The sequence below is a fragment of the Dermatophagoides farinae genome, chromosome 10 (genome assembly GCF_024713945.1).
Source record: "Dermatophagoides farinae isolate YC_2012a chromosome 10, ASM2471394v1, whole genome shotgun sequence".
NCBI classification, from domain to species: Eukaryota; Metazoa; Arthropoda; class Arachnida; order Sarcoptiformes; family Pyroglyphidae; genus Dermatophagoides; species Dermatophagoides farinae.
Window position 1 is genome coordinate 1,162,599 of NC_134686.1, and position 14,258 is coordinate 1,176,856.

General features: G+C 29.1%; 1 protein-coding gene across 1 annotated transcript in view; it reads right to left on the minus strand.

Annotated features, from left to right (window-relative positions):
- LOC124491087 (uncharacterized) overlaps nt 1-14,258 on the minus strand; it is a 49,945-nt gene that overhangs the window by 2,293 nt on the left and 33,394 nt on the right. Inside the window, exons 3-12 of the mRNA XM_075734803.1 lie at nt 11,280-11,386; nt 4,024-4,434; nt 3,773-3,961; nt 2,833-3,155; nt 2,243-2,431; nt 1,840-2,092; nt 1,445-1,663; nt 791-1,322; nt 489-663; nt 76-200 (exon numbers count right to left, since the gene is read on the minus strand). Coding sequence (XP_075590918.1) covers nt 76-200; nt 489-663; nt 791-1,322; nt 1,445-1,663; nt 1,840-2,092; nt 2,243-2,431; nt 2,833-3,155; nt 3,773-3,961; nt 4,024-4,434; nt 11,280-11,386 — 2,523 coding nt within the window. The remainder of the gene's footprint in view (nt 1-75; nt 201-488; nt 664-790; nt 1,323-1,444; nt 1,664-1,839; nt 2,093-2,242; nt 2,432-2,832; nt 3,156-3,772; nt 3,962-4,023; nt 4,435-11,279; nt 11,387-14,258) is intronic.

The following is a 14,258-nucleotide window of genomic DNA, read 5'->3' on the forward strand; positions in this document are numbered from 1 at the left end:
AACATTGGTTAATTGGGTTGGGATTATATATAGATGCTGAATTGGCATTTTTTTTGATTTCGATTATCATTATACCTGATTAATAATAATGCAATCCATATGTAAATGATTAATGTTAATGATAATATTCCACTATGTTTGGCCAGAATCAATTCATTTGACATTTGATTATTTTCATTATCAACTTCTGGTGGTAATTCCTGTTTATTATAATAAAGAAAGAAAGAAAGAAAGAATAAATAATGCAATTATTACAATATATATAACAAACTTTGAATCAATTCAAGTTGACATAAATTGAACCTAATTTGTTTGCTTGAATGATGTGTGTATGTGTGTGTGTCTGTGTTTGTTTTATCATTAACAACAATATATTCATGTGTATATCTATGATGTTATTCTACTTTAATATGGAAAAAAATGTGAATGTTGCACACCAAAATGGGAACAAAATAAATGGATTGGACATATATAAAGAAAACACATACCAAACTGGTCAAATTATAAGTTGATTGTTGTTGCTGTTGCCGTTGTTGATGATGATGAGGATTCTGTACACCAATAGCCAATATTGTACATATGGATAAACCAGCCGGTCTACAACGACAAATAGAATGGGTTGCATTTGTTTCTAATAATGTACAATGTTCATTGGACCAATGACTTGATAACGATAACAATAACGAAAGAAACGAGATGAGAAAAAAAAAACAAACATGAATATCATTTTTTTTTTGTTTATTCTGATGCTAAAATTCATTCCAATATTACATTGATTTACTCTACTTACTTGACCGTTTCATCCCAATGAACACATTGATGATGATGATGATGATGAACAACAATAAAATTATCGCCTACATCGCCATCATCATGATCATTATTATTATCATAATCGACTAGATGTTTGAAAATGATTTCAAAAGCATAATGATTGCTAAATGATGATGATGTTTCCGATTGACCAACGTCAATGTTTTTGTTAATGTTGCTCGATGATGTTTGATGTTGTTGTTGTTGTTGTTGTTGTTGGATCGGAAGAATTTGTTCATCATTAAATCGAATGAATTTTATTATTTGACCATTGATAAATGTTGTTGTTGTTGTTGTTGTTGCTGTTGTATCCATGTGATCATCATGATCTTGCAACAATGATTCAGTTGATTCAATTTGTATTAAATTTAAAAATGATTCAGCCATTTGATCATGATGACCATTATTATCATCACCATTATGGTCATTGTTTGTAAAAATATCCATATTGGATAATTGAAAATAGTTTTCCAGATTGATTGGAATCAACATTGAAAAATAAATGTTTTCTGTATATATGAGAAAAAAAAGAGAATTCAATTCGATTATTGCGATACAGACACACACACACACAAAAAAAAGAAAAAAGAATTTGAAATTCTTGAAAATCATTGATTCATTCACCACTTACCAGTGAGTATAATATTGGATTGTTCTTCTACATTGTTCAATATTAAAAAGACTTTGATTTTATTATCATCCATTGTCGATGTCGATGTCGATGGTAATGACAATAGCTCATATTTGAATTCACTAACATTCATTTGGCTTTGTTGTAACTGTTCACTAAGTTTATTCCAATTTAATTGAAATTCATGTATCAACTTGGAAATTGAAAAACACGACATGACTTTTTTTTTAGACAGAATAATAAATTGGTATACATATATATGCCGGGTGGTACACACACACACACACAATGGTTTCAAATTGAATTGTATTGTATATTTGAAAAGAAAAAGGCGAAAATGAATTAATGAAAAAAAAAGAAACGAAGCGAAATTCATTAGCAAAAAAAAAACTTACTTAGATATTGTGATTGTTTAATCGTTTCTTTTGAATCTGTTGAAGTTGTCGTTGTTGTTGTTGTTGTTGTTGTTGATGCTGTAACTGCTACTACCGTATTTTTTGATCGATAATTTAAACAATATAATGTTGAATATTTCATTGTAATATCCATCAAATTCAATGCAGCCGTTTCACGTTTTATATCAGGTAAATCTAGCCAGCTTGCCAAATGATTTCGGTTCAATAGTTCAGATATGATCTCGAAAATGGTCTTTCCATACAAAAGAAACGAAATAATAAAAAAGAATTTTGCTCCATTATTATAGACGAACGTAAAGAATCCAACAACAAAAAATAAGAAGAAGAACACAAAAGATTCTTTTTCGTTCTTTTGTATTCCATATATGAATGAATGGCTTACATCTAATCCAGTGATTTGATTTGAAAAATTTTTAAAACGATTTCCATCCACAGCCAAATGAAAATAACGTAGAGACCAATTTTCAAGCAATATAATCAATTGATTAATATCACCACCATATAATGGTGAATGTTGCATATTGGCCAATATTGAATGCCAAATATCGTTGCGATAGTTGTAATTTATATTCTATGATGAGAGAAAAAAAAAATGAAAAACATAATAATGTTTCGTGCGTCATATAGAATTTCTCTTTTTTCTCTACAACAGAATATTGTAGAATTTTAACAAGAAAAAAAAGTCTCATGGATGGAAAAGATCATTTTTTATCATTACTGAATTGTGAATCAATGATGTGCAAAAGTGGAATAAATCATCAAATCAAACTTTTTATGTTTTTTCTCTCTCTTTGTTTTGAAAATTCTGTTCATTATTAGAAATAACATACAGGATTCATTCAATAGTAAAAAAAACCACTTTCGAGATTCTTGGAAGAGACACGCGACTTTCTTTTTTTTCAATTTTTTTCATCATCATCATCATCATCATCATCGATCCAAATGGAAATGATTTCCAAGAAACAAACTTACTTGAATAGAATTTAGCTGAAGAAGCCAACGAGAATGACATTGTGAAAGATCAGGCAATTGTATCCATGAAGCTCGATTATTATTATGAAAAAGGTGGTGGCCATTCTGTTGTTGACTACCATTATTGGTTGTGGTTATAGGGATTCTAGCCGGTCCTATTGATAATGGTGCTTTTGATTGTTTAGACGATGTTGACATTGACATCATCAATAACGGTAGTGGTGGTTGTGGTGGCGGTGGTGGTGGCTGTGGTGGTTTAGAATTTGAAAAATGACCATTTCCATTGATTTTGTTGTTGTTTCCACATCTCCATTGTGCCAATCCTGTGTGTGTGTGTGCGTATAAATGGAGTGTAATGCAATTTAATTATATTTTTTTAAACAACTAAAATTATATTATTATTATATGGCTATCTAAACAAAAAAAAATGACATAAAAACGAATAGTAAATAAATGATGATGAAAATCATCATCATCATCATCATTCTCATCATCATCGTTGAATGAGCCATCAGAATTATGTGAAAATGTGGAAATAAAAATTCAAAAAAAAAAAAAAATTTTAAAACAAAAAAAATGCATGTATAACAATGTGTATAAAAACCGCAAATCATGAATTTATATGGCTATGAAACACTGTGAAGGAGATGTTTATTCTGGATATATATATTCTATTATTTCCTTTTTTTTCTATTTTTCTATTGTTATTATTGCACTGGGATTCGGACAGCTATTGTTTTCACATTCAGAATGGTTGTTATATACACACACACACAATGATGGTATATCATTATCATTCATGCAATTTGGTTATTATTATCATTATTTTTTTTTATATATATACGGAAATAAAACAATAACCATAATTTGTTTTTTATTTTGTTTTGTGTTTTTTTTTTTTTGGTCTATGATCAAAAATGTATTGGTATCATTCACATACCCGAAGTATCATGTGGACATGACCGGATAGCAATTGTACCGGACGGTGTTGGTGGCCATTGAATATCTCGATAAATTATTGGATCGCATGTTGATGACAATGATGATGATGATGATGTATCCATATTACCAATGGGAATATTGATTTCATTTTTAGAGGCAGATTTATTTTTTATTGTATTATGAATTTCTAATTTAATTAGATATAAGATTCGATTAGATTAGATCAAAATTGATAATTAAATCACATACCAATTTTATTTTGAAAGCTCATTGTTTCTTCATCTAAAGATTGATGATTTGTTGTTGTTATTGTTGTTGTTATCGGTGTTGTTGTTGTTGTTGTAGGCACAGGAACTAGGCTTTGATGATGAATATTTTGTTGTTGTTGTTGTTGTATATTTTCATTAGTAATAATTCGTGGATGATTTTGATGATTACGAACAAAATAATCTTGATTATTATTATTCAATGGCAATATTGTTGCCATTGTCATCATGGAAGAATGATTTGAATCATTATCATTATCACTAATCTTTCTCATAAAATATAAATCTGATGGCAATACTAAACCATTCGCTGAATTATTATTATTATTGCCAATAATTGTCGTTGATACAGATTTATTTGAATTTATACGATTCGATTCGATACGTTCAATTTCTGTGCAAAAAAAAAACGAAACAAAAAAACAAAAACAAAAGAGAAAAAGAAAAAAAAAGGAATCAGAATCACACATAATAAATGGATGGTGGATTGAAACAAAAAACAGAAGTGAAAAATTAACAACGATATTACAGACACACACACACACACAGACAGACAGAAAGAATGAATGAATGAAAAAAAAATCGAAATTGAACATAAATCCACGATATATACAAACACACAGGAGAAAGATTCATAACAGTGAGATTAATTCTACGAATAAGATCTACACACACACACACACACACACACACACAGAGATCGACATTTAGACATGAAAAGACAGAGTGATTTCATTATGATTATTGATAACCAAGAAAGTTATCGAAAAAAAACTAAAATAAAAAAAATCTCAACTTTGAAAACTACTGGATCATCAATGATTCACCAACATCATCATCATCATCATCATCATGCCAACCAGCAGCAAGAATGGGTTAGAGAAAAACAAAACAAAAAAAAATTCTGTACAATTCTGTCAAATTCAAGATAACATTCAAATTAACACATTCAATCACATGCATATGGGTTATCATTGAATAATAAAAAAAAAATTCACCAAGACTGTCATTGATTTGGAACCAAAAAAAAAACTGAATAGAAATTGAGTAGATAATAACATTTTGCATTCATTTTCTCTCTACATTTACCCCAAATATAAAAATAATGATGATATCAAAAGAGAGAAAAAAAATCGTTTGAAATTGAAACGAATGAATGAATGAATGAATGAACTAGTCACAACCCCAATGGTGGTGGATTCAAACTTTCAGTTTGTTCATGTGTGTGTGTGTGTGTGGGTGAATTCAAATTCATTAATTTGTTTTTTGTTTTTGTTTTTATCCAAAAAAAAAAGACAAAATGAATATATTGGTATTTGATATTGGATTTTGTAATGGTAATATAGATGGTAGTGAAAATGAATCGAATTGAATCGAATCCAATTTCAAACGAATTTGATGATGATGATGGAAAATCAAATGAAAAGGAAATAGAGGAAGTGGTTGTGAATATTGGTTTTTTTTATATATATTCATTTTCATATATGATTCTTTGCATTCTGTTGATGTAAATTCATTCATTCATTCATTGATGATGATGATGATGATGATGGTACTTTTTTTTCTCATCATAAAGATTAAGCAAAAATAATGAAAATGAGAAAACGAGAAAATTATTATTATCATCATCATCATCATCATCATCATTACCATTCAGAATCATCATCTAAACACGAGTTAATTAAAATTGAGTTTTTTTCTTCTGTCTCTCTTATTTTGGCTTACGGTGGATTCAAAGATTTTTTTTTTCATTTTCCATTGGATTTCTGTCATTTCCAGAGAATTAACAAGAAGTAAAAAAAATACATTGGATGGTGTGTGTGTGTGTGTGCAGAATATTCTTTTCATTTCCACAAGAGCGACCAAAAAAAAAGGAGTAAAGTAAGAAAATTTCATACATTACACACACACACACACACAGAGAGAGAAAGCATATAAATGACATTATTATTCATTCAATTTATTTCTATTTCATTCAATCTAAAAATCTTGAAACAGTACAGTAAATTCAGTGAATAAAAAAGAAAATAGTAAAGAAAAATGTCTTGAAAATTAGTTTTTTTTTTCTTTTTCTTCTTTTCACCACTCACCATTGGAATCCAGGTTAATGAATATTTGTCATTCCATATCATCAGATACACACACACACACACACATAAGAATATCAAACGAACACAAATCAAAAATTTCATTCCATTTCATTTGAATGCCAATTTTGTTTTTTTTGTTACCACATGCACATTATTGAAACAGAATTCAATTTTTTTTCAAATATCATTTCTTGATGTTTGTGATGAATTAAATGAGTCAAAAAAAAAAAGAAATTCTTGAAAAAAAACCCAGAACTTTGTGCAGGGCAAACACAAATCAAGTGAGAAAAATTGATCCAAAAGTAAAACAACTTTGTTATTATGGCTATAGGAGTTTTATTTTCTTTTTTTTTTGACTGCTGTTGGTTTGCATTGGTCTGAGGTCTTTCTGCTTGAATTGATTGTTGTTGTTGTCGTATGTGAAAACATTGTTTTTTAATAGTATATAATCGCATACACAGACGCAAACAAAACTTGACTAGTAGTAGCCGGATCATTTTACATCAATGAATCATTATGATGATCATACACAAACACAAACGCACACAGCTTGAATATATAGTTATTTGATTCGGTTTTTTTTCTCCAAACAAAATTTCATTTCATTCAAAGAACAAAAAAAAACTCAGTGTAATAATAATCATCATTGAAAGCTGTGTGTGTTAGTGTCAGTGTCAGTTTCATTTTATTTTTTCGATGAACTTTTTTTTTCGTTTATTGTTGGTCGATGGCCACATATTGTCACATCACCCATGCTCATCATCATCATCATCATCGTCGTCAATATCGATCGATAACAATTTTAAATGATCAAAAATAAATGACTCAAATACTTTTTTTTTAGATCATTTAGATCTTCTTTTTCTTTTGCTGTTGTTATTTTCTAGTCAATGAGACGAACAAGGAAAGAGAAAGAGAGAGAGAGAGAAATGTCATTTTTTTCCGACAATGTTCAAGACATTCATTCAGTAACATTATGGAATTTGTATTTTCTTCACTTTTTCCTTTTCTTGTTTTTCTTTTTCTTCTTCTTCATTATCAACTTTAAACGATTCGTGTGTGTGTGTGTGTGAGAATAAATTTTTTTTCCTCATATTTCCACCAAGGAAATTCATGACAATTCTTTAAACGGAAACATTCAATGAAACAATTTTCTGATGTCTAGACTAGAGAATGATAAAAATGATGATGATGATCATTATAGTGTTGAAAATCAAAATCAAAATTAAAATCAAAAAAAAATGAACAAATTGAACATATGATTTAGCTGAATAGAAATAAATGTTTGGTTTGATTGAATGCAAATAAATTAATCGAATTTGATCAAAAAAAAAAAAACAAAAAAAAATTCCATAGTGACCATTCATAGGTTTTTTTCCATTGGTTTGTTTGTTTGTTTGTTTAGCTTTCTGATAGTATGAGGTTTCCGCATATAAAAACCGGATATATTTTAACTTTTGGAATCAATAATATACCAGAATAAGAAGCATGTTATATAACACATACACATGACGATGAAAGATTCTTCTGTTATTTATGTGTGTGCACACACACACACACAGAGAGAGAAAAAAGTTTAGTTCTGTATGACAATTTCCGTTTGTTGTATTTTGTCGGCAAAAAAAAATTTCTTATTTTGGGTTGTAAGTTCTTTTTTTCACTCAAAAAAAAAAAAAAAAAAAATTCCACAACTAATTTATGAAGACCACTATATTTATTATGATTATTTTCAATATTGAAATTGATCTAGACCAGAAAAATAATAATAAAAAAACCAAGGATTCATCCTTGGATATTGAGTATACACACACACACAACATCCTAAACATGCATAGATATATTGTGTTCTGCTGTTGATGCAATATTTGGCAAATGAAAATGGAAAAAGAAATTATTTTCAATATTGACTTTAACTTGATGTTATGACTACATTCTCTCGCTCTCTCTGTGTGTGTGTGTGTGTCTATTTACCAAAAAAGAAATAAATTCCAAGAGCTAAAAATCAACCAATAACCGAGAATAGTAATAATAATAATAATAATATTGGCCGCCCATTGATTGGCTTTTTTTTTATTGGATTCTAGTGGCCCCTTGAACCCCTAGCCAACAACAACAACAACAACGAAAAAAATATTCGTAAATGTGGCCCGGTTATCCATGTGAAACGATATAAAAACGAATGAAAAATAGAAAAAAAGGAACAGGAAAAAAAAACAATAAGAAAACACAATGTAAGGCATTCGAAGCAGCAAAAAAAAAAAAAAAAAAGAAGAAAAAACCGAAAATGTTTTTTCTTTTTCACTCACATCTTATACATATATTGGTAGTTTGAAGAGTTAATGGCTCTTATACAACACGATGATGATGATGATAATTCACACCCCTATGGTGTGATTTTGGTGTATGGAAAACAAAAAAAAATATTTCTTTGATTTGATGATGAAGTCTGCTCACTAACAACAACAACAACAAACACACAAATTATTATTATATTTACTCCAAAAAAAAAATGGTTTCAGTTTTTTGTTTTGTTTTGTTTTGTTTTCACTTTCATGAATTTAATGATGAAATTGCATGGTTGCAATCATGGATTGAAAATCAAATAATGAAAATGAAAATGAAAAAAAAATGAAAAAAATGGCCATTTCGAAATGAATGGCTAAAAAACACTCATTTATATCAAGATTTTGGCCAAAAAAAAAAAAAAAAAAAAAAAAAAAAAAAAAAAAATAGCCAATCATCAATGAGAAATGAGTGCTAAAAAAACAAAAAACAAAAAAAAATTGGATTAATAAATAGCGTAATGAATTAATTTTGATTTATTGCCATTAAGTGTTTTCGACTCACACACACACACACACACACACACTGAAAAGAAATGCGGAAAAAATGGTGAAATTTTGAACCATCAATATTGATGTCTTTTACTCTTGTTTTTTTTCATCTTGGTGATGATATATAAAATATTAATAATAATAATAATAATAACCACCCTGGTTTCAACATCGATATTTTTTTTTTTTTTTTGATTGAACGTTCGTAGAAATCGAATACAGGAATCGAACCCAATCACCCTTTCATCAATGGAAAAAAATGTCAGTTTTATTACTAGTTATTCAATCATCATCATCATCAACATCGACAACATACCACTTTTTCCATTCCGGTTCTCTTAATTTTGCTTCAATTTCAATCATTTTGCTGTTATTTGCTGAAAAAAGAATGAAAAAAAGCACTTCTTGATAATCATTTTTCACATACACACACACGGTTACACAAAAATTGAAACCAGATCAAGATGAAAATCCTTCATCGTCATCATTATGATGATGATGATGATGAATAAGTTTTGAATGTGCTATGGATGTAGAATATCATTCTCAAATGAATAGGGTTCCACCACCACCATCACCACACATACAATAGAAATGCCATTAGAAATTTTCATTTTTTTCATTTGGCGTCTTTATTTATCGTTTGTGTCTAACATCATCATCATCATCATTATCCATATCAAGGACAAAAAGTAGAGCAACAAAAAAAAAAGAAACTTGAATCAAGCCTCTTGTTCATCATCATCATCATCAACCAAGAATAATAAAAAAATAAAAAAATTCGTGCGTGAACATCATGCGGCAGCTAGTAATTCTGTTTTTGATCGATATTATTAATCATCATCATCATCATCCACATCCACATCCATATCCACAAGAAGGAAATTTATAATGTAATAATAAAATAAAAAAAAACGAAAAAAAAATTATCAATATCTCTCATCATCATCATCATCAGTGAATAAAAAATGGATGAATGAATGAAATAATTGCGATGAAATGTGTGTCTGTGTGTACCAATGGAAAACAAATTCTGGATTCTGTTTTATGTTTGTTACTTTGTAGTAAAAAAAAAGAAAAAAAAAACAACACAACAAGAATATCCACACACACACACTCACACACCCACGCATATGTATACAATTTTTTTTTTGTATTTGTTGTTTCATTTTGTTCATTGGACATTAATAAATTATTCAAATTGTAACCACTTTGGATTGGTATACGTGAGAGATATGAAATAAAAATAAAATAAGCCTCACACGGATCACAAGATGATGATGATGCATCGAAATCAAAATCATCATGATCATAATCATCAATTATAAATGATGATAAGGAACCATTGAAAAATTCTTGTTCAAAGAAGAAATAACCAGAAAAAAATCTAAGGTGAAAAGATTAATAATAATAATATTCTTGAACAAAAAAAATACAAAAACCAGAATATTCTGTATGTATGTAATAGAAACGAAAAAAAATCGAAATGGAATCCATTTCAATTTATTGTGGCAAACAAAACAAAACAAAAATTGAATTGAATTGAATTGAATCAAATCGATTTTCTATTTCAATTTTCTCTCTCTCATTCTCTTTCCATTCAACAACTCATTCACAGCATTTATTTTCAATGAATTTTTGAAAGAATTGACTTGATGATGAATTGATGAAAAAAAAAACATTCAGCTTTCGAAGCAACACAAAAAAACACCGTTATGTTGTTTTTTTCCGAATGGAAAAAAAAGGATCGATAGATAACCAAATATTATTATTAGATGAATGAATGAATGAATGATGGTTTTCGATTTTTTTTTATTTTTGAATAGGATTTTCACTGGAAATAATAATAATGATGATGATGATGATGATGAAACAAAAAAAAAAAACAAAAGAAAATAGATAGTCTCTCTTTTGTTGAGTAAATGAAAATGTGATTAAGATCAAGTTACGGTCGACGCCCGGAATATTATATTAAACTCTCAGCGATCATGATGATGATGATGATGATGATGATGATGGAACATCACCATCACCCGATCTGACCGACCATAACGTCGTTGTCTCATTCACTTTAAGTATATGTGTGTGTGTAAATGGAGCCGGGTGAATGAATTTTATTCGATGAAAAAAAAATGGAGTCGTATCAAGCAAAAATAAAAAAAAATGATGTTGAAAATGATGTATGTGAACTGTGATTAGATTAGATCACAATTTTCATGCAAACACCCATCCACCCATCCACACACACACACAGATAAATGATAATTTCGATAACGCAAAAAAACATTGATGAAACAAACAGAAAAAAAACATACCTGAAATGCATCTATAATGTACTTCAAGATATTTCGTTGTACCAGGACATGGATCGCCAAATATTGAACTTGATGCCTGTATTGAGCATTGATTCTGATTTGCGCATCTATAGAAAACGAAAATTGAAAAACAAAATACAAAAAAAAAATCAATTAATCAAATCAAACAAAACAAAAAAAAAAATTTTTACACACATTGAATAATTATATAAAAATCGGAAATAATTAAAACACAAGCTAAATGAGAGAAAACAAAAATGAGAAATTGAAAAAAACACACACACACAAAAACACCAAGAAGAAAAAAAAGACAATCGAGAATCGAGAAACGAAGAAATAATGAAAATCCTCGATGATAAATTGGATTCGATGGAGAGTAGTAAAAAAAAAACTTTGTGTGCACTACAAGCTATAATATTCAATAGCATATTCTGGTCGGTTTTTTTTCGGTGGTAATAAGATGGCCAAAAAAAAGAGAGAGAATGAGAATGAGAAATATTTTTGGCCATCGATCTTCAAGTATAATTCATCATACATCATCAATATATATTAATATATTATGACAAATTGATGAATTCAAAATGAATGAATAGGAATAGGAATGCGATGGAATTGGAATGAAGGGAAAAAGGCAAAATACACACATACTCACACACACATACATCATTTGGAATTGGTGGTGGTGGTGGTGGTGGAAATCAAAAGCAAATTGGGTAAAGAAAATTATTATTTTTTCTTCTTTCTTTCTTTTTTTATAAATATAATATTCTTGTGATGTGTGGCTCAAATAACATAATTCGGCCATGGGAGAAAAAAAAAACTTTTTTTTCTTCACGGGATCAATATCGTTGGGTTCGATTCGTTTTTTTTTCACACACACACACATACACGATAACATCAATGATGATGATGATGATGATGAAGAAAATGATTCGGACATATCAAGTGTTTCCTGTGTGAAAATCAAGAAAAATTGAACCAAATGTGTGACACATATATATTTATATATTTTAATTAAAACACATAGGCCACAAATGTTTCACATATGGATGAAGAGAAAAAAAAACAAATTCTGATTTGATCACCATCATCATCATCATCATCATCATTGATCTTGGATTCTTGGATTGGAACATTTACAAATGTTTGTAACATGTCACCAGAAGAAAAAATAGAAAAAAAACTGAAATTGAACAGATATTCTGGACAGATGGATAAAAATATTAATTATAAATAGATCAATATATATATGAAATAGACAAACAGACCGGTCAAACAGACAGATCGTGAAAATGGAATGGAATGGAAAAAAGATTCGATTCTATTTCTACATCATCGAGTTGTGTGTGTATGTATGTATTGCTGCTCATCATCATGATTGACAAGATTTGTTGCTGCTGTTTTTGTTTGTCTTTCACACCGGATAAGATAAAGCATACAGATGTTGTTGTTGTTGTCATTTAGTTGGTTGTCAATACTTCAATGTTACACAGAATGACAATCATAATCTACGAATCATTATTGGACATGATGATGAAAATTGTTTATCATCATCATCATCTCATCTGTGTGTTCTTTGTAAATATATCTGATGATCAACATCGATATCTTATTATTTTGAATGTGTCTGTGCCTGTGCCTGTGTTTGTGTGTTCGATGGATTGATTGAAATATAAAACAAATCAATAAACGCATCGAAATAATCGTGTGTGTGCGGGTGTGCATGTGTTCCACTTCCAATCATCATACAGGATGTAAGATCCAAATCATTTGGAACTTATATTTCGAGAATTGTGAAATGATTTTCATCCTTGAGAAAAAAAAAGAATGCAGAATGAAGGATAAAAACGAATTTTTTCGTTTTCAGTAATTGCAACAACAAACATGTCGAAATAGAAAATGTTGATGATGATGATGATGATGATCGAATCTATTATTATTATGGCCGATAAATGAAGAAGAAAAAAAAGAAAAGAAAATTTTGGTGAAAATAAAGCTTCAAAACAATTGCAACAACAACAACAACAACAACAAAATGGGTAGTACAAAGATAAAGAAGCTAAATTCGATCACGATTCTCATCATCATCATCATCAACAACAACGTCTTGGTCTTTAGCCATCATCATCATCAGTAGCAGCAACGATGAAGAAAATCCCAATGTCGAAATCATTTTCATTCGACATATACGTACAAAAAGAAAAACTAAAAACTTTTTGCAGCTTTATTCTGTTGTTAAAGAAAATTTTCTTCGACAAGCTGGCGCTCAAAACATACACACACACACACACACACACGCATCAGTTTCGATCATCATCACCATCAGCGATTCAATTCGATTCGATTCGTTTTATTTTTTTTTTTTTTTATATTTTACTGGCATTTGGATCAACAAACAATAAATGAATGAATGCAGAAGAAGAAAAAGACGAAAAAAAAATAATAATTTTTTGACAGATCTTTGACAACAGAATAGAAGTGTGAAAAAAAAAGAATTCGGTCTTGAATCGAATGTGAATGGCCAGAAAATAAAAACCATTGTATGTGTATGTGTGTGTGTGTATAAACCGGATTGTTTGAAAGTTAATTCTGGAGAAAAATTTTTTCTTCATTCCTTTGGAACTTTTTCTACTATTCACACACTCACACACTCACACACACACACACACACAAGAATATTTCTTGATTTCAACAAACAAACATTCGAATCAAAAAAAAAAAAAAAAATCAATGGCCATCAAGAATATCGGAATTTTTTTTATTATTATTTCTTTGTTGTTGTTTTTGTTTGTTTATTTTTTTTTCTTCTTTACTTTCTCACTTACACACACACACACACTATATGAATTTATTCATTGATGATTCCAACGAATTTGTCTATTTAGTCATATTATAATAATGACAAGAATTCTGGTTCTGGTTCTGGTTGTTGTTGTTGTTGTTAAAAAAAAGAAGAAAAACTATTGACTAGAGAATATT